Source organism: Canis lupus, chromosome 10, assembly GCF_011100685.1.
Source record: "Canis lupus familiaris isolate Mischka breed German Shepherd chromosome 10, alternate assembly UU_Cfam_GSD_1.0, whole genome shotgun sequence".
NCBI classification, from domain to species: Eukaryota; Metazoa; Chordata; class Mammalia; order Carnivora; family Canidae; genus Canis; species Canis lupus.
Window position 1 is genome coordinate 33,071,252 of NC_049231.1, and position 21,314 is coordinate 33,092,565.

General features: G+C 44.4%; 1 protein-coding gene and 2 long non-coding RNA genes across 11 annotated transcripts in view; 2 read left to right on the top strand and 1 right to left on the bottom strand.

The window, feature by feature from the left end:
• The window catches only part of RFX4 (regulatory factor X4), a 162,553-nt gene that overhangs the window by 24,499 nt on the left and 116,740 nt on the right, over positions 1 to 21,314 (bottom strand). For all 5 annotated transcript variants that reach the window (XM_038550787.1, XM_038550786.1, XM_038550789.1 and 2 more), the window contains 4 exons: positions 19,578 to 19,636; positions 15,841 to 15,985; positions 11,416 to 11,510; positions 10,875 to 10,992 (listed from right to left, as the gene is read on the bottom strand). In XM_038550787.1, the coding sequence (XP_038406715.1) occupies positions 10,875 to 10,992; positions 11,416 to 11,510; positions 15,841 to 15,985; positions 19,578 to 19,636 (417 nt within the window). The remainder of the gene's footprint in view (positions 1 to 10,874; positions 10,993 to 11,415; positions 11,511 to 15,840; positions 15,986 to 19,577; positions 19,637 to 21,314) is intronic.
• LOC111097676 lies at positions 962 to 17,518 on the top strand. 5 transcript variants are annotated; one of them, XR_005365687.1, is made up of 6 exons: positions 962 to 1,041; positions 3,597 to 3,684; positions 8,698 to 8,906; positions 12,749 to 14,067; positions 15,105 to 15,466; positions 15,801 to 17,518. It is a non-coding gene; the product is annotated as an uncharacterized LOC111097676 (long non-coding RNA). The 5 variants fall into 5 exon arrangements; XR_005365689.1 differs by having other exon boundaries at positions 15,344 to 15,466; XR_005365686.1 differs by having other exon boundaries at positions 12,749 to 12,974; positions 13,830 to 15,466.
• LOC119873646 lies at positions 17,540 to 20,539 on the top strand. The gene is made up of 3 exons (XR_005365690.1): positions 17,540 to 17,858; positions 19,812 to 19,908; positions 20,249 to 20,539. It is a non-coding gene; the product is annotated as an uncharacterized LOC119873646 (long non-coding RNA).

The window sequence follows — 21,314 nt, forward strand, 5'->3', positions numbered from 1 at the left end:
GACCTGAGCCGAAGGCAGATGCTCAACCACTGAGCCACCCAGATGCCCCTAACACATGGTTCTTAGAAAGGATATTAGAGGGGCACCTGGGTGGCTCAGTGGTTGAACATCTGCCTTTGGTTCAGGTCGTGATCCCGAGGTCCTGGGATGGAGTCCCACATCGGGCTCCCCACAGGGAGCCTGCTTCTCCCTCTGCCTGTGTCTCTGCCCCTCTCTGTGTGTCTCTCATGAATAAATAAAATCTTAAAAAAGAAAAGATATTAGATTGCAAATATATGGTATTCTCAAATAGTACTCTTAATACTTAGATTGTTTCATAAAAAGGGATATAAACAATATATATATTATATATTATAACATATATATATATATTTATATATATGTTAAATATATATGTTTATATATATGTTAAATATATATAAACAATCCTCTCAAAGATTTTTCCAAAGTTCCAGTCTCTATGCTCAAAGTCTTATATTCTCTAATTTAATCTCTATAACCACCTGTAAGGTATGTAATATTATTCAAATTATAATACATTATTTCAAAACCATCTTTTCCTGTATGTTCTGCTGTCACCATGGGCAGTGGAATGATCCCCATGTGGAAGGGGCTCAATTACTGTCTGCTGTAATCAAGTCTCAGGATTGCCAGAGCCAGAGGGGCCAAACTTTCATCTCCAGTCCCATGCTTTCAACTCCCAAGGGGACAACTCCATGTGGATATTCTGCTTCCCATGAAATGTCCAAAACTTCTCACCCACCTACATACAGCTGACCTCCTCTTCCCATTTCCCTCTAGTTTGCTTTTTCAGAGGACCTGTAAGACCCTCTGGTATTACTTATATTGTTATTCCATCATCATCATCACCGTGACAATTATCATTGTCATAGTCATCATCAGCATCGTCGTCATGGTTCACTGGATGCTTACTCTGTGCCAAAACTCTAAGTCCTTAACACACATCTCCTCTTTACCACAAACCAGGATAGGTGGTACTATCCTCCCTTATGGAACAGGAAAGGAGTCTCTCCCTTAAGAGTAGGTACAGATTAACCTCAGTTTGTTTGGGCTGGCTCCAAAATCTGTTCCCATTCCCCTATAGATCATCCAGTCCAGTCTGCACACAACACAGATGGGAAAATCAAAGACTAAGTCCCAGAAAGGCCCTTTGAGTTGGGACCTATGCCTTTTCAAGTCTTGGGAATAGGGTGATGGGCTATAACTGCAGTTAAACAACAGGCTAGTGCATAATACTTGTAAGAAATAAGGTGAAGGGGGCTAGCTGGGGGTAACTGGATGACATCTCCTTAGGGGAATTCATCAATGTTCTTTTTAATTCCACCTTATTGGTGGAATGTATCAATTTTCTTTTCATTTGTACCTGGCTTCTGCACGTGCGTGCACACACACACACACACACACACACATACATACACACCCTTCATTTTAGATAGACTGATTCTTTTGATCCAGAAAAGCTATATAAGAAAATCCTTGGCTTAACTCTGAGGCCAATGGGTGTCCAGTAGGTCACACACACCAATTCCTATACCCCCACTTTTCAGAGCCTGCCACAACTTCCAATCCTGGTGTCACAAAGCTGCAGGTTAGGGTCCTTGTCCTATATTTTCTCCACATTCTTCCTTCATCCCCAGGGTGTTGTGTCGATTTGGAATTCAGAAAGGATCAGATTATGCTAAGTGACTGTGAGATGCCGTCTCCAAAACTCAACTTTCCATCCACTTCCCCCAGAAAGGTCCAGTGAACCTTTGAGGAGGTACAGCATTGTTGGGAACTGCATGGGTGCTGGATCTATTTGCCAGGTTGAGATCCAGCTCTGCCACTTAGTAACTCAGACTCTGGATGAGTTACTCCTAGTAAATGTTAAAAACAAAATCAGCCATTTTTTGAGCCCTTGCTCTGTGACAGATTCATTATCTGTGTAGCTCTATGTAAATGTGCAGGTTCATTATCACACTTAATCCTCATCACAAGTATAGGAGATGAGCAATACTCTCCTTTTGCAAAGGAGAACACTGAGACTTAGAGAGGTGAATTAAGTGTCCAATGTCACCCAACTAAGAACTGGCAGAACCAGGACTTGAACAACCAAGACCATCTGATTCTGGAATTGTTCTTCAATCACTGTGCAACACAGCTCTCTAAAAGGAGGACGGTTCATCCCTTTGTTTTGGTTACAGAAGTACTAACCATAACCAGGAAAAGGACACACTAGATGTTTAATGAATGGTCACTACTGATTATTGCTCCTAATGTTTTAAGATCTCATAGGGTATCATATCATGATTGGATTGTTTTGCTCATTCGGCGAAAGAGGTCAAAAAATAGCATCAAATACTTAAAAATGGAAAAATATTTGCTGCAATGTTGCTCTAGGTCAGCAAAGATAGAAGGATAGAAACACACTGTGGAACAATGAATTAGAATGGAAAACTAGATAAATGAAAGTGGGTTTAGTAGTTTTATCACAGGCAGACGCCTTGGAGATCATTTATAGGCCCTTCTCTTTTATAGATGAGGAAATAAAAGATCTGATGAGGTAAAAAAATTTGCCCAAGACCTTACAGTAAGAAACATCAGATCTGGGCTTGGAGGCCAGTATGCCAGGGCAAGTGTTGATTCAGGCTTCAAGCTCTCTTCCTTAATGGTTCTGATCCAACTGGTTTGATAATTTTCAATCACCCTTTGAAGAGTTTGTAGAGCTACGACTTGCCTACTATTGTGCTAAGTGCTCTGAGTACAAAAGAAACTTAAAGCTCAGTCCCTAACTCCACAGAGGCTACAGGGTCCTGCACAGCAGAAGTCAATCATTAAGATATCTGGGCAACAAATAGTTCATTGCTGGGAGTGGGGGGTCATGGCTATGGGAGCAGTCAAAGGAGATGAAGAGGGCAAAGTGAAAAAGGGAATACAAAAAGACTGAAGGGGGGGGGGCGAAGGTGACAGATGGAGGGAGGAAGAGGGAAACATCAAAGACAGACAGGAGAGAGGCAGTTATATCTAACATTCCCGGTTTTATTTCTCTCCCGTACTTTTCACCGTTCCCCATACTTCATAACTTGTCTGTATCCATGTGTCCTTACACTAGACTGTCAGCTCCATAAGTGCAGATGTTTATCTGGTTTTCTTCCCACTGTTCTCCATACAACAGTGCCAGGCACAGAGTAGAGGCTCAATGACTATTTGTTAGATCAACCAATCAAATGCACAAGCACCATGTATCATATGCACTGTGACAAACTCTCTTTCCGGCAACACTGTGAGGCAGGTATTATTATCTTCAACTAATACATGGAGAAAGGAAGGCACAGAGGGTTTAGACAACTTGCCTAAAGCCACAGAGTCGGGATCTTAGCCTGTTATGGAAAAAGGTATTAGGACATGGACAAAGGAGGTTTTAGTTGCTGTCACAACGTGTTAACATAGTTGATCACATTACATAGAATCAAAGTTTTTCTCTTTTCTTATGAACAATTTAAAATATATAGAAAAGTACACAGAGCTTTAAAATGAATGGCAGTGTACTCAACTCCCAGATTTATGGTATCTTATTATTTTACTGTTTGAACTAGATCTGTTATTTAATTGAAGATAAAGATGAAGCCTCTGTGTTGTCTTCCTTAATTGGATTTCTCTGCTTCCTGGTGTTCATCCCCTCAGGTAATCACTGACTTGAATTAGGTATTTATTTGTTCTACTCTTATTCCATATATTTATGTAACCATAAATAACATATGGTGTTATTTTCTGTTTTCACACTTGATGTAAATGGCATTCTACTTTACAGAGCAGGCCACAACTTGCTTTTGACCTTCCATCCCCATGGATGCATGCAGCTCTAGTCGGACAGCCACCTTTTGAATATACCACAACTTACTTGTCCATTCTCATTTTTTTTTATTTTTTTAATTTTTATTTATTTATGATAGTCACAGAGAGAGAGAGAGAGAGAGGCAGAGACACAGGCAGAGGGAGAAGCAGGCTCCATGCACCGGGAGCCCGACATGGGATTCAATCCCGGGTCTCCAGGATCGCGCCCTGGGCCAAAGGCAGGCGCCAAACCGCTGCGCCACCCAGGGATCCCTCCATTCTCATTTTGATGGAATTTAGGTTGCTTATAATTTTCCACTGTTGGAAACTGACTCTAATGAATATTTCCTGTACCCGTTTTCTTGTGTCTGCTGGGTCCAAGAGCACCTGCATATTTAGCCTTATGAGATAGTGACTAATCGCTGACCAAAATTTTTTTACATTCCTACAGGTGGTCTAGGAAATATGATATTTGCCAATCTGAAGGGTGTGAAATGTTATCCTGTTGTTTTTATAATTTGCATTCCTCTAATTACTAGAAAGGTGCACATTTTTTCAAAGGATTATTGTCCGTTTGAATTTCCCCTTCTGTGAATCACTTATTCATATTCTTTGCTCATTTTTCTGTTGAATTTGAATATTATTGGGATATGTGAATTTTTATTGGGGTATTTCAACAATTTAGAGGGGTTTATTTTATATTCAGGATATTAATTAAGCCTTTGTTATATGCACTGCAAAATATTTTCTCCTTTTTGGTGGCTTTTATCTTTTAACTTTATGGTGTGCTTGTTAAATACAGGTTTGAAATCCAAATGTAGTTCATTTTTGCACTATTTTCTTTATTATTGGTCTTTTTTGGTGCCTTTTTAAATAAATAATTTACAATTTCAAGGTCCAAAAGATATCATTCCTTATTTTCCTCCAAAAGTTTTAAGGTCTTCCTGCCGCCCTTAAGATGTTTCCTTTCAGAAGCTGTAGACATCTTGTTTTTCTTTATCTTCCAAATGTCTTTATTAGTCTTGACCTTTTCTTTTCCACATGAATTTTAACATCATATTGTCATAATCAAAGGAAAAAAGCTAAGAATTGGACTGGAATTCTACTGAATTTGTGTACTAATTGATAAGAAGCTCTCCTTGATGTTGATTCTTTCCAAATATGAATAGGGTATATTTCAATAATATTTTAAAATTTTTTCCTGGAAGATCTTCAAACAATTTTTGTTAGAATTATGTTATAATTATCTTTTAGTTTCTTTTGTTATTTTGAATGGTATATGCATGTATTTTTATATACTATGATATATACTTATTATGTATTAGTATGTACTTAATATATACTTTATATATACACATTCAATTATATTTTCTTTTTTTTTTTAATTTTTTATTTATTTATGATAGTCACACACAGAGAGAGAGGCAGAGACACAGGCAGAGGGAGAAGCAGGCTCCATGCACCGGGAGCCTGATGTGGGATTCGATCCTGGGTCTTCAGGATCGTGCCCTGGGCCAAAGGCAGGCGCCAAACCGCTGCGCCACCCAGGGATCCCCAATTATATTTTCTAATTAGGTTCTAGTTAGTGCTCAGAATGCCAATGATTTTTTAATTTTTTAAATTTTTATTTTTTTGCCAATGATAGACATAGAGAGAGAGAGAGGCAGAGGGAGAAGCAGGCTCCATGCCGGAAGCCCGACATGGGACTCGATCCCAGGACTCCAGGATCACGCTCTGGGCCAAAGGCAGGTGCTAAACCTCTGAGCCACCAAGGGATCCCCAATCTGGTTGAATTCTTACTTGTTCTATTAGTTTGTAGATTATCTTTTGTCAGCTATCATGACATCTATAATTAAAGGCAATTTTGAGTTTTCTTTTCCAATCCTTATATTTCTCTTCCTTTTCTTATTGCATTGGCTAGGACTTCCAGTCAATATTTATTAGAAACAGTGTTAAAAGACATTCTTGACTTCATGATTTGAGTGGGAAAACTTCTAGAGTTTTACCAGTTAGTGTGATGTTTACTGCAGAGTTTTGGTTGCCCTTTAAAACATATTAAGTAAATTCCCCTCTATTCCTAGTTTCCTAAGAATTTCTTAAATCAGACTTGAGAATTGAATTATATCAAATCCTTTTTTCCCTCTATATCTATAGAGATGATCATATGATTTTTCTCACTATTTTTTCTCACTTACTATTAACATTGTATGTTAATTAATTTTTCTGACTTTGAATCATAATTGAATTCTTGCCATAAACCTTATTAATCATGATTTTAAAAAATTTGTGGCTGGATTTGATCTGCTAGTATTTTATTTACGATGTTTCATCTATATTTATGTGTGGTTGGGCCAGAGTTTTCTTTTCGTCTATCATTCTTCCAAGATTTTGAAATTGAAGTTATATTAGCTTCATAATCTAGATATTAGCTTCATGAGCTGTATAGCTTTCCTTTTGTATTGCCTGAAACATAAATTTTCATGTTCATTTTCATTAACTAAAGGTTTTATGCTTTTTAAAAAAGTATTTATTTATTCATAAGAGACACAGAGAGAGGCAGACACAGGCAGAGGGAGAAGCAAGCTCCCTGTGGGGTGCCTGATGTGGGACTTGATCCCAGGACCCCAGGATCACGCCCTGAGCCAGAGGCAGACGCTCAACCACTGAGCCACCCAGGTGTCCCAGGATTTTATGTTTCTTACAAGTTTAGTAAAAGCTGCCTAAAACATTTATGCCTGATGTTTTTAGAAGGAAGAGACTTTCACATCTACTACAATTGTTATTTGATCTTATTTCTAGCATCCTATTTTATGTTTTTTGTTTACCATCCTTTTTCTACGCTTCTTTTATCTTGCCATAAAGAAGAGGTAACACTTTAACTTCTGAGATTGGATCATAAAAGGCGTGTGGCTTCCCCCCTAGAACAGTGAGAAGTTTAACTGTTCAGAGGCCACCATGCGGTGTGGAAACAGAGTGACAAGGAGTGCCCACAGATCGCAGCAGTCCGGTTTTCAAGTTATCCAAACCCAAGCACAGACATATAAAGGAAGAAGCCTCCAGGTGATTTCAGCCTCCAGCTCTCCATGCACCACTGCCCTTGAGTGTTCCCATCAGAAGTTCCAGACATCATACAGCAGAGACAAGCCATCCCTGCTGTGCCATGTCCAAATTCTTGACCCACAGAATCCACACATATAAATAATGCAAGGACTATTTTATGCCACTAAGCTTTGGGGTAATTTGTTACACAGCAAAAATAACTAGAACATGGTTGTTTCTTGTATCTTGGACCTTTATTTCTCTTCTTGCAGAAATGCATCCTTTAAGTGCTTTTAAGTGATGTTCTATGGGGCCACATTCTCTTAGTCTTTGTAGAACTGAGTATGTCTTTATGTTGCCCTCAATCTGGAATAATGGTTGACAGTTCTTTGTTTTCAACAGTTGAAAGGTATTATTTCTGGCATCCCTTATTACTCATGATATTCTGTTCTCTTATATCTTCAAAAAAAATTTTTTTTAAATCTATCAATATAGATTTTTTAAAACTAGTGAGGATTAAACAAATTGTCTCTTCTTTTGGTGCCCTGCATCTGAGCCCAGGGTGTTTGTCTGAGTTGTGGAAACTGAAAAAGCATAGGTCTTGTGGTCATCAAGCTGAGCTCTGCCCCTTGCCATACTGATCTTGGAAAGAAAGTTCTAGTTCTCCAAGCTCCTTTCCAACTATTATTATCTGCCTTGAAGAGTTAATGTGAGGATTGAGTGACAGTGCCTGCTTCATAAGTATTTGTTATAATAAACAGCATTATCCTGCCCTTGCTTCATGTTCTACCTCAGGCCTCACAGGTTGCTGCAACAATTAAATAAGAACATGACCAATATTGTGCCTTGTGCATTCCAGGTTCTCAGTAAATGTTGTTTTTATGAGTAGTATTTAACTGAAGAAAGCTAGACGAGGTGGTGGCTTAGTGGAAGGAGCAGGGGCTCTAGCATGGAAGATTCCAGGGGGCTTGGTACAGTCTGTGGCGCATCCATGGGCAAGTCCCCTCTCTAACAGCCAGGCCAGGTCACCTACGCCTGGAGAAGCAGTCTGGAGGCCTCTGACATGGCCTTCCCGCCTGTGGGAGTGGGTCCCTGACAGGCCTGCTCCTGTGTGGCCTCCTCGGCCCTCCCCAGCCTGTGGGCTACAGCACTGAGCCAGAAAACAAGTGCACGAGCAGGTGAAAACTTGGGCCACGTGCCATCCTGTCCCCTTGGTGGGCAAACCGGGGGTGGGTTTTCAAACCATTTGATGCCGAAGTGCTTCCAGGAACTGCTGTTGCCTCCAGACGTTCCTGACAGTGAAATCGGGGGCCTCTGGTGAAAATCAGAGTAAAGGGCTAAAGGCACCTGCACTGACTTGGTACCCAGGTGTCCTCTGAGCTGAAATCACGGCAGGCAACAGGAAATACGCCGGGGTGTGTGACTTTGAGAAGCAGAGACTCAATTTTCCTGAGCTCTGCGGGCTCAAGGCGCATGGCCTGCCAGCCTACCTTTGCGGGCTAATTTTTGCTGGCAGCAAAGAAAGAATGTCTGGCTACTTTAGTTCACAGTATAGGCTCTTTCAGTGAGAAGGAATTAGGAAGAAAGGAATGAAAAGGAATTAAGGAGAAGAAAGGAGTCAACTACCTTTGAAGGGGGCTGTTCTGGGCAGAGGTGTAGGGGCCCCGGGATGCTCCCCACCCTCAGCCACGCAAGCAGCCCCGCCGCTGGGCCTGGGATCCTGGGATCGTGCGGAGTGAGAAGACAGATAGAGCGGCCCCTATGGCTGGGGGAGGGGGCCCGCGAACAGAGGGCTCTTTTTCCTAATTAGCTGTTTTTATACAGGGAACACATGACCCAAACACAACCACCAACTGTGTCTTTGACATGTACAGGCGGAAAGGGGGAGCTGGGCTTTTGTCTGCCGGGAGTCTTTCAACTCGCCTGTCACCCCAAGCTGCAAAACTCAACAATGGGTCGGATGAGCAGGACCACAGCAGACAGTTTGCTAAATGGACTTGGGAACAGGTACTATTTCCACCCACGTCGGGCTGGTAAGTACTGTAAAAGTGAAATTGGGTTAAATATCTCCTCGCCCTTTCCAAAAGCTTTGTGACCATTTCTGCCATTTGCCTGTTTCTGGTATATCCTGAAACAGTGCATGCTTCAAAAAGAAAGAAATACATTTCTAGGAAGACTTTTCTTGGTCATAAATGCAATCCTTTCATAGAACCCTAACTGTGGTACTCTCCCAACTTCCCTTATCATGTTGTTAACTTAGTGAAAACAATTGAATTTCAAAGAGTACTGCCAAGTGAGTTATTTTCCCTGTTGAATGAAGTGGCTCAATTAGTCTACATAAACTGATTTAGAATTGACACGCTGAAGAATATGGGGCAAAGCGAAAAAGGATGCTTGCTTTGTGGACATGTGTAGCTATGCTTGGGTGTGACATTGTTGATTCTTTGATTCTGAAGCAGTGAACAAATCGCAAACATTTTTCAACCATTTGTTTAACTGAAAGCAGCTATGCACGAATGGTTTTCCCAGAACCAGAGGTAACATGTGCTAACACTAACTATGTTGAACTGGAAGCCATCAAAACGCCATGCCTCATGGCACTGCCCAGGTAGCAGTCGCCAGAGCATTTCCATACACGGCTCAAAGAGAATTTCCATCTGTAGCCATGGGGCAGGCCAGGGCAGAGAACTTCCCAATGCTGAGATTAAAGAAATCCACAACAAAACACTTCTCCAATTGGGGAAACACAGTCTTTCAGGGACAGAGCTGTTTAGAAAAAATAGTGCTGCCTTTGTTTTACCACATACTCGCTTCTCTGTATAGCACAACTGGAAAATGGTGACAAGACTATAAAAAGCTGGATGGAAAAGTGTCAAATTAAACCCAAGGCGAAACCCAGAGCTGGTTGGCTTAATTGGAGGTAATGAGAAATGAAACCACATCTCTACTTGCAAAGTGAAATGGTGAACTGAAGTAATTACCCAGAAAATCTACCAACAGCCCTTTGCTGGAATGCCTCAAAATTTGAGGCCAAAGTGTTCTGAGATTTCAAATGTCTGGATCATGCCTTCAAGTTTCTCCTCACTTTGCTAATAATGACTTGGATTTGATGCATACTCCATTCTTTCCAGTGAAAAGTAGTAATGTCCCAGCATGTAGCACAGGATTCACCCCAAGTTGGTGGTTGGATTCCTGCTTGCAGACGAGTATAACCGTCCCTGGGCAGAGATTTCAAGTCCCTTTACACTGGAAGCAGTAGGAACACGCTTGGGGAGGGAGGTGCGGAGCAGTAAAACAAAAGGGAAAGTGAACATAAAAGTGCTTTTCCAGGGGCGCCAGGGTGGCACAGTCGGTGAAGTGTCTGCCCACGGCTCAGGTCATGATCCTGGGTCCTGGGATGGAGCCTTGTGTCTGTCTCCCTGCTCAGCAGGGAGCTTGCTTCTTTCTCCTTCTCCCTCTGCAGCTCCCCCCTGCTCGTGCTCTCTCTGTCTCAAGTAAATAGTCTTTGAGAAAAAATAAAAGTCCTTTTCTAGGGATCTGACTGGGGCACACTGTCAAAGAAACCTTTGGACACTCTCCCCACTATTGGAGTGTCAATGGACCGTATGCAAATGTTCTAACTCAGAGACTTCTTCTAGTTCCCACTCTCGGGAAGTCCACACTATGGAATTCTGCAAAATCGTCCCTGGACACAGAGTTTACTAGGGGCACCTGGCAAAGAGGGAGTACAACCACTGCTTTTAATTCCTCTTTAAACTCTAAGAATACTCTGGGTGAGAACCTCCATTGTCAGGTTTGTACACTTTAGCACACAATGCCATCTCTCTCCCTGCGAGGCCCAACGATGTTGGCTCCTTCCAGATAAGATATGTTTAAGGGTGATGGCCTTGTGAGCCCAGGACAGTAAGTGAGATCATGGCTGAGTCTAGAGAGGTGGATACTTCATGCACGAAGCCCAGAGAAAAAGTATCTGGATATTGGGCAGGTTGGGGCAGCCTTACCGAAGCTGGGGGCGCTGTGCAAGGTCATGTCCCGGATCACCCTTGTGCCAAAACAGGACCACATCAAGAGGAACTGCTGTGCCACTTTCTTCAGGGACCCTTGTCTCTTGGCAGCCACCTACAAGAAAGTGAACAGCTTCAACAGTGGTCAACTTAACCTTTTGGTATTACCATCTCTCTGAAAAATGGTAGGAAGGCTTATGGGTCTCCTGAGTTCAAGGCTACGGAACAATGGTTTTGACTTTACGCTTCTTCTGGAAGAAATACAATTTAAAAAGTGAGACCTTATGTCAAGTCCCAAGGTACACAGCAGATAAGAGAGATGCTGACCTGGCTGAAGCAGGGGAAGGAGCCTCACGGTCCTGCCTCCTGCAACCCCCACTCCAGAGGGGGCCCAGGTCTCTCCTTGGAACCCCAGGGCTCCGTGGCTGGTGGGGAACATTGAGATAGCTCATTGTGGGGCTCTGTATCTCCCCAAGGCCACAAGGGTGAGTGGTGGGTCACAGCACCAGGGCTGCTCCTTCCGCTCCAGCTTACCAACCTTCACAACACACCGGTCCACCATGGTGTCTAGCCACTCGATGTAGGACTCGATGGGAGACTGCTCCTCCAGGAGGTGGTCGAACTCCTGGTACACTGTCAAACAAACGAGAGCCCCCCCCCACATCACTGTAGTTGTGTCTACACACAGACACATCTTAAAAGAACAAAGGAATAAAATGGAACTCCAGTCTTAACAGTGCATTCAGACTTTAGAAAATATGCCCCAACTTACTTTTCCAGGCTCATCTTTGCAGCCTGTGAGCCCCCTGAAAGCCTGGCTACCACGTATAACTAGCCATTCCCTCCATACTCCCTACTTTTCTCGGGCGGTTTCCTCTGCCTGGACTGTCTGGTTCCTCGTGGCTCAGCTGACATGAGCCCTCTTGTGAAATCCCCTTCCCCAAGCCCCTCACCAGCAGAACCCATCACTTGTCCTCCGTGCTTTCCTAACACTTTATCACCTGTATGCCACCTCTGCTGCATCACTAATGCTGTGTTTTAGTCCCGGGGCATCTCCCGTGTCAGTTCTCTGTCAGGTATCTTTCTTGGCTGGGGCCTTCCCTGAACACAGCCATTGTCCAGAATGTGCTTGTTCATAGGAACAGACAGAGGCATCACTGCTCCTTGCTCTCCGCTCCATGGCATGGCTCATTTGATCATTCAATGCTTGCAAACCACAACTATAATGGGCAAGTAGCCCAACCAGCCTCTTAGGACTCAGCATTCAGTAGATGCTTAATAGATGTTCATAGCATAAAGGAAACAATCTCTGTGCCTTTAGTTTACAAATTAACAGAAGGAGGATAACCAGTATCACTTTATAACCTGTCTTCAGCTGCCTGCCAACTAACCAGATCTGGAAGGGCTATGTCATTAGTGAAGTGCTACAGAAAACAGACATTGCTGTGGTGACCTCTAGTCTGAAACATCTCTTTTTGTGTTTTTGGGTTTTTTTGTTTTGTTTTTTGCATGTGGAGCTCAATAAATCAAGTCAGACTTTCAGAGCCACACTGTTTTTTGCAGTTTTCATTTATCTGAGGGGTTCTTGTCCCATTCCACGGGCCTCGCCAATGTGCTCTGTTTTTCTGAGTTGATGGCTGCTACGAGAGACTAGCCACTGGGACTGGGACTGGGAGCTCAGAACAGTTTAGAATAAGAAGGGGCTTTAAAAGTCCATTGAGTTGGTATCTGTGTCGTTTCACAGAGGAGAAAGCTATGTCTCCGTGAGATTAAAGGACCCCCTCAAAGTCAGAGGGTGAATGTGCCAGAGCAGGGACTGGAGCCCATGTCTCTGATTTCTGTTTGGTGTGTGCTTTTCCTCTTGATGGCAGATTTGGTGCATCTGCACTGTAGTGCTTTGGTCAGTGAAGGTGATGACAACAGAAGTGGTGAAGAAAGTGCTTACGGCCAACATCTACTGGGTTCTTGCCACGTGCCAGGCACTTCCCTAACTGCTTTGCACGGACACGCCAGGCTAACCCTACAATAACCCCGAGAATGTGACAGCAGTTTCTCAAATGTTTGTTGAATGAACAGAAGAACAACCCAAGGAGGCAGGTACTATTATCACTCCCCATTCTACAGATGAGGGAGCAGAGGCCCTCCCGGATGACTGACTTTCTGAAGGTCTCAAAGGTAGCAAACAGCAGAGGCAGGTTTTGACCCAATGCTTGCCTCCCAACTGTGGTGCTGCACCAGCTCTACCTGGTATACCGGGCACATGGTGCACGTTGACCCCATTTCACCTCTGCGTGTTCTCCCCATGTTAGAGCCTCTGCAGCCAGGGTCACTGTGTACCAGGGCCAGGGTCTGTGGGGCATCCCAATCCCCTGCTCCTACCATAGTCGTTCTCATCAGCATGCTCATGTCTGGTCATGCATTTTTAAATTTAGGGTAAGTAGAGCATTCCTAAGCAGGACCTATCTCATGGAGGTGATGGAAACCCCCTGAAGCAGGAATGTACAGGCTTGTCAACTGGTTATGTGGGACCCAGGAAAATCATGTGATTGCATCGGTGTCGGCTCCTTGGCGGTTTCTCGGATTCACGATCCTGGCACAACGGTTATAAGGAAAGGAGGGTGCACACAGCACACAGTTGGCCCAGCACACAGTGGGTGCAGCACACAGTTGCCCAGCACACCGTGGGCATAGCACACTATTGAGTTCAAGAATTTACCTCCCGGCATCTGGGCAGTGGGGAAGCTGCAGGGATGATCCCTGTCTGCCAGGCCACCTGCTTTGAGGGCTGGTGCCTTTACTCACTACCCACCCTCCAGGCACTGTGTCCTACAGCTGTCCTCTTTGGTAACATGCAGCCATTTGTAAATTACCTGTACAATTTCTGATCTGCCCTTAGCTGTAAGCTCCATATGGGAAGAGCAATGTTCATATCAGTCACCGCTTTTCTCCCAGCTTCTAACACAGTGCCTGGCCTAAGATAGGCATTCAGTAAGTACCAGCTGGGTTGAACTGAACCTCACCACTCCCTTCCTCTGGAAGAGTACAATCATAGCTTTAAAGGGCACCATCCTGTTCCGGGCCTAAGAGAACTTGAAGAGAAAACCCCAGAAGGTTCCTTCTTTGAGAGGCTGTGGTGACCTCCGAGATGCTCCAGCAAAGGCTCAGAGCCTGGTCCCTAAAGCAAGTGATGGTGAGTATGGGGGATGTCTTCTTCCTCCGCAGAAGGTGCTAAATGGGGAAGAGAGCTGAGTTTCAGGCTGCTGGGAGTTAGCAGAACTGGAAGTCGTATCATTCTGAGTTTCTACTCATCTGGTCCCACACAGACATTCCTGGCACCTTGTGCATGCCTGGCTTGGGGTGAGACCCTGAAGACACAGTGATGGGAGATATGGCTAGTGCTGTTAGGGGTCTGACACCCATGCTGTCGGCCTTGTGGCAGGGAGTCAGGACAAACAGAATAGGAGGCACAATTGCAAAAATTTAGAAAGACTCCGCAGCCTCTGAAACTTGCCCACATCTCATAATTTTTGTCTCCTCTGATCGTCCAGGTGAGTAGCACTAGCGCATAGTCGTGAAGCCGAGGTCAGGCGTAGGTCTGAGGCCTCACTCTGCTGCCCGGGGTAAGGGTCACTGGCTGAGGCTGAGTCATGTCCTCTGTCACGTGGGGGTGGCGTGTGTCTTCCCCGTGGGGGTTGGTGTAGAGAATTAATGAGAACATGCGTGTGGTAGGTCTGTGCAGACCCTGTGAGCCCGATTCTTATTTTAGTGACCAGCTCTGAGTTCTCAGCAGGGGAAGGCAGGCTGAGGGCTGCTGAGGAGGAAGGAACGAGTATGGAGCTCTGGGAAAGAAGCCCCAGGGAAGGTCCAGGTTCAGGCTCCAGCCGTGCCAGTAGCTTGTGACAAGGGCTCAGCGGGAAGAGGTCTCTAATAGGAGCATCTTTTGGAACTTACTTGTTTCTAAACACCACATGCTTAGCTGGGCTGGAGCAAGTTCCCTCAGGAGGACAAACAGAAGGCATTGCTGGAAATCTGAGGGGCCTCGGGCTCTCAGGAGAATGGGCCCAACTTCTCAGGGGGACCGCTACCATGCAGGGTCTGGGCCCTCGCCTTACTCACAGGGTGAGAGTATCCCCCCACCTCCAGCAATTCTCAGCACCAGCCTTTCTGAGAGCTGGTGGGAGGAGAGTGGACCCACTGTTCCCACACTCCTGCTCCCCTCCCCTCCAGGCATGAAAAAGGAAGGCTGAGCAAGGTGAAGAAGTTGCCAGTAGAGCCTCAAGGATCCAGAGCCGCTGGGCGTGGGAAGCCATGGGCAGTAGGCTGTGGCGGGCGCGTGAGGAACAGCAGAGATGCGCTGAGCATGGTGGTGTTCTCTGGACCCCTCATGACCTCTGCTACTAAGAACAGCCCACCTGACCTGCTCCGGAGACCATCTGCAGCAGTATTCCTGGTGTCTTTGTCCACAGGGACATGAACATATGTTCACAGAAGTAAACCTCCATCCACTCCCTTCTCAACCATTGAATGTGATTGAAAGGTTCACCTGCCAATAGGTGGGCTGACCCATGTGACCCTCTGCTGAAATCCAGGTAGTATATCCAGCCGACTCCAGGCTGACATACACTCAGACAGGCAACAAGCTTTTGTCCTCATTTTTTTTTATACCACCTGTGGAAAGATGCCTGGCATTGAGAATCACATCTGGGCCCTTTTGCATGGCACTGTGTGCTGCCCAGTTGCACCAGGCTCCCTTTTCCCCAGGAATGTTGACACATGTCCATTTAAATCAATTAGCCCTCCCATCTGGGCTGACCCATTTAAGAGGAACAATAAGAGGGAAGGGATCCTAGGGGGAAGGACAGGGTGGGAATGCCACTTAAATATTTACCAAGATACTTTTTCTCTCTTTCTTTCTTTTAAAAGCAAAAACAGAAAAGACACAATCCTCGGCGGAACATCTTACACTGGATGATGAGTTTCCGGTGCTCATCGCGGGAGTCTTCCATGGTGTAGAGGGTTTGCTTGGTGATGCTGTTCAGGTCCACGTTCCTCCAGTCTTCCAGCATTTGGAATGTGATATCTGCACTGTGGATCACGGTCCGAGATGCCTGTAATCCAAGCCAATCAACTCATTAGCTCAAGGGTTGTTAGGTTAAAACCCCTGCGCATTATTTTCTTTTTAATGAATCTGCAGTGTTCTGCAGCTGTTTTGAAATTCCGGAACATTCAATTTCAGGAAATCAGAAGACCATAACTCAGTCCATAATTCAGAAGACCCATACAGTCTTTTCTCTTGGAGGTCTCTTTTCTCAGCTCTATAAAAAATTACTCCAAGGTGGCCGAGGCTAGACCAAACCCTGCTGTTCCCAGCCCCTTTGGTCTGGACCCCTGGGGAACAACGGGATGAAGCCCAGAGATCTGTCAGCCTTCTGACCTGAGCTTGCAGGAGCTCTGTGCTTAGTAACCCATGTGTCTCTAGCATTGGAGAAGCAATGGGCCTAGAGCTTGGACTGGTCTGTGGGCCTATGACAACTTTAATCCCAGCCATCTTACAATGTGTATTTTTTCATATACATGCATTCTGAAGCAGTTTATGGTCTAGCTTTCTGTTTTTTGCTTTTTGGTTTTTAGGTGACTACAATCCATTTTGCAGGTGACTACAATATGAACAACTGAGAGGGAAGAAAAGGGAAACAAAACCCAAAGACTCCATTGCTCATTACTGTGCATGTGATGCATGTACGTGCCCATGCTCACACGCACATTCAACCTGTGGTTTCCTCAGCAAGCCCTCACAAGTAGAACTTCAGTTTGCAAGTTGGAACAATACTTGGAACCACCAAGTTGGAACAAAGCTGATAAAAGCAAAGAAAAACATTTCCAGAATCATTTCCTTTACTTGCATGTTTTTTAAAAAAAGTCTTTAATAAAATGGAAAAAAAAAAAAAAAGATTTCCGATACACATGGCCATTAAACATCTCCTAATGCTTGTGAATTTCCAGGCAAAGTAAGTACTGACAACCCCTTTTACCTCTAGACTGCCTGAGCACAAGGAACTCTTATTTAAATCACTGTAGAATTCTTTCCAGGTCTGAGGCCTAGAGTATATGAATATGTGAGTTGGGTCCATTTCTAATGATAATGAAAACAACTAAAGGTTAAGGTCTGGGATTCTGGACTCAAATATATTTAATTCAAATCCTGGCCTTGCTGCTAACCACCTGACTGTCTTGGGGCAAGCCAGCAGATTAACCTCAGTTTCCTGATCAATAAAATGGAGGTGTAATAATACCTGCCTCTTCAGGAGGACAGCTGTTTGAGGGTTCCTTGAGATAATGTTTGAAAAGGGCAGAGTTTAGGGAATAAAGGCTCACTAAAGGAGCTACCATTAATCAGGCCGTTCTCTGTGTGGTGATGCACAAACACCTCAGGGCTGTGGCACGTGGTGCTGCTGCCCACTGGAGCATTCCTCTCCCCCCCTGCCAGGCAATCCTGCCATCACATGTGCTCCAACTTCAGAGCCACACCCGTGGAGCCACCTCCTCTAACCACCATATCTCAATCACACTACGTGCCCCGTTATTCTCTATTTCTGCTGTTTCCCTCCTAACACTTAGCACTTTTAATTAATTATTTTTTGGTTCACTTTTTTTTTTTTTTTTTTTTCTGCTCAGGGCAAGTACCACTAAACATGGTCTCTGACATAGAGGAGGCACTCAAAAGATTTTGTGCAATGAATGGTTGAGATAGGAATGCCAAGTTGCTTGCTTAGTGTATTTAAGCATTAAAGGGCCTGGGTATTTAGATTCTCAGTTTCAGTATGACTTGTCTTATATGTGTTTAGGAACACTTGCTGGGATATTAGTTATGATGTTCCATGGTGTTTCATTCCTGTCACCAACCCCAGATCCTCCAGCTGATCCAGAAATGTGTCTGAAAGCTGTCCTGTGAAGATGGAAAGGTAGCAAATGCTGATTAAAGTACGTACTGTCCGTGTAGGAAGTGAAGGGAGAACGTATCTGTATGTGTGTGTGCATGTGCATGTGTGTGCATGTGCGTGCAGACAGCCACCGTACAGATATGGATACGTTTACCTGCATGCCTTAAAGGGTCAAAGGCTTTCCTGGACTGCCTGAGCCCCAGAGGGAGGCACCAAAGCCATGCCTAGCTCTCTGAGATAACCCAAGCCCAGCTTTTCCAAGCTGGGGAAAGAACCAGAAGGCATGCACCCAGTGTTTCTCTGTTTTGCCAATATTTGTTTGCTCCCCTAACTCCTACTAATCTGGTCAGGCTCTGCCCTGTCCCAGAACAGCATCCAAGTGTGGCCTCTCTCCTAGCCAGCATGACTAGAAAAGGTTTACCTGGTTTCCAAGTCCCCCACGGGGCCATTCATGCCAGAGGCTGGACCGGAACAGTGAGGTGTGTGTGTGGGTGTAGCTCTGTATTTTCAGGTTCCTGCCCTGGAGGCTTCCTGCAGGCCACTCTAACTAGAAACCCTTCCTCCTTGACCTTGAATAACAGGCACCAACCCAGAACAGACAGTATAAGGGAGAGGTGGAAAACTCAACACAAAGAAGGCAAGCAGGTGGCAGACGGGGGAGTGAGGAGAGCCAATCAAGTGGAAGAGGAAGTGGGGGGGACAGGGAGGACAGTGCTCAGCCCATCCACTTGATTGCTGCCCTGGGAAATGTGGCTCTGGGGCTGTTTAGCGGTCATCTCCCAGGTTCAACGGTTAATGACAAAGCAAAATCAATTTTTGAACACATGCAAATCAAATAAAAATAACCCCACCCCCCTGAGGGCAGATTTGACCTGTGGCCTCCAGTTTGCCCCTTTTGCTTTCAATGTTTTAATGAATGTTAACAGGCTACCTTAATAGACTTAGATTCCCTTTCTTAAGGTGCAAACTTAATAGAAACCCAAAGCTTTATGCCATCAAATTATCATTAGAGTTACAGTACACATTTTTGTTACTTCTGAATTTTTCTAGTAAGCATATGTCACTTTTGTGCCAAAAAGAACAAAAATATGGAGAAAATAAAAGTGGGTATTTAACATACTGTATGGATTTGTTTTTTGTTGTTTTTTTTTTTGTTTGTTTTTGTTTTTGTTTTTGGATTTGAACTCTTCTGGATGATACATGACCAACAAATCATCCTCTTTATCTATTTGAATCATTTATTTCTGTGGCTCACAACTGGGGGTGAGACTGGGCCCCAGGCTACTTTTGATGGTGTTTGGAGACATTCTTGATGGTGACAACCAAGGTAGTACCTGGGATTGGGTGGTTCTAACTGGCATCTGGGTTCTGGCATGTGGGTAGAGAGAGGCCAGGGATGCTACTAAATCTCTACGCTGCACAAAACAAGTCCCGAGAGCAAAGGATGATCCAGCCCCACATGTCAACAGTTAGTGGCAGAGAAACCCTGATCTACTCAAGGGAAATGCAAACTTGTACACCAGAACATGATGTCAGAAATAATTTTGTATGTTAGTCGAAACTATTTAGTGATTGCCTAATGCTTTTATTCTTTATCAGTAGAAATTAAAAGGTAACAGTAAGAGTATACCAAACACCTATTATACTGTATTAAACTATCAGACAGCCACACCCCTTGACAGAACCTCTGAAGAGCTGTTCCGTGCATTTGCCCCTCATGACTTGGCAGGAGCTAGAAAACATAACACAGGACACATACCTGGCAAAGGTGATTCAGTGATGTCTGCCGTCTCAGAATTTGGGAAAATCTTCTTGACACTGCAAGAAGGAAGAGTTAGTCAGAAATATTTGCATGCTATATGGTCCTACCTTGGATTTTCCAGGGGCAGATTTCAAAAAGTAGCTTATTTGCCTAAATTTGTCCCACTGTCCAACCCCATTTTATGCACCCACTGGTGAAAACCTGCTTTTGATTCTTTGTTCTCCCATGTAGACAACTATTTCCTAAAATGGCGATATTTGGGGTACATATTTCAAAGTCACCCGCATGCCATGCTGGCAGGTGTGAGAAATTGTGGCGTCAATCAACCGTGAGTAAAAGCAATTATTTACTTGTCTTTCATTTCGCTAATTGCAAGCTCAATCACTTCTCTCCATAAATAATTGCTGGAATCAAGTGGAAGCTTTGAAGAAGGCCCTTTAAAAGTAGTATATCTAATAGGGAAACTTGATTGAGCCTCAGCGGTGTGTGGTGTGAGGGGTTGCTTTTAGGATGGAACCCTGGGCTGTACTTTGAATGTGGCTTTGCATTAATAATCTTCCATTTTTATCAAATGATCTCCATGACCTATTTGTGTGTTTTGCTGATCCTGTTTACTATAGTGATATAACGGGCTGATGGTTTCAAGTGGGATGATCTTAAATCTGCAGATTTCAAGACAAAGCAGACAAGCCAGGAGCCAGCCCCAGGTCTCCATTCTCGCAGAGTTGTCTGGAGTGGTGTGTGTTTCCACTCCTTGCACGTTCTCCAAGTGCCCCCAAGCTTCCCTGGGAAGAGGGGTTCCTGCAGCCACCGACAGGTGGAAGGTCCAACAGACCTCCTTGTTGCCAACTTTCAACAGGTTTGTTTTGTCAGCATAATTAAAACTGGTGCGGGGCATTCTTCTCATTAATTTCTGAACTGGTCAAGAAACAGAAATTTCCCTGGGATTATTCTAATTTGTACTCAGAGCCAGCTTGGTTTGAAAAATAGGGCGTGGGGTGGAGGAATGGGGAGGGGTGGGGGGCACAGATGAACTTCTAATTTTCCAGACCGATCAATCGTTAATCCTCCTCCTTAATTACTTTTTCTTTAACTTTGTGATGTGGAATTTAGTGCTCATGAAAAGAAAAGAACTGAGAGCCGTGAAATAAAGCGGGCTTTATCAGTAGGTGCTGGGCGCTGCAGGCGGCCTCGGCCTCAGAGCGCGTCTGAAAGGGCTCCCTGTGCCTGCCCAGAGAGGGTAATTTGATCCTCTTCATTTTCCCTGCCGGCACTTATTCTGGGCAAGAATGGCAAGCTATAGTCAAATGCTGCTTTAAGAAACATATATCTTAAAACTCCGTTTTGCTTAAAATCATTTCACCTTTGTGTAATAGCATGTGTGTCTTCCCATGAGTCCAGAAACACCGAGACAGAGAAATATGACCAGTTTTCTCCGGCAAAACTAACGGTGGAGAATGGCTAGTGATGCTCAGCAGAAAATAAAAAATCACAGTCCTAATCCTCGTAGGAGAAATATTAATTTGGCTTTCTCATTAGGCAGAGAATTGAATATGTGAAGCCCTGAAGCTGTTTTCTGGCTCCTGTTACCACCTGTTTGGGGGTAGGGGCTTCAGGGAAATCTCAGAGTTTTGGGGTCTGACAGACTTGAGTGCTACTCCCGACCCCTTCTTACCAGCTGTGTGGCTGTGTGGCTTTGGGGAAGTCTCTTGGCCACTCGAAGCCTCATCTGCA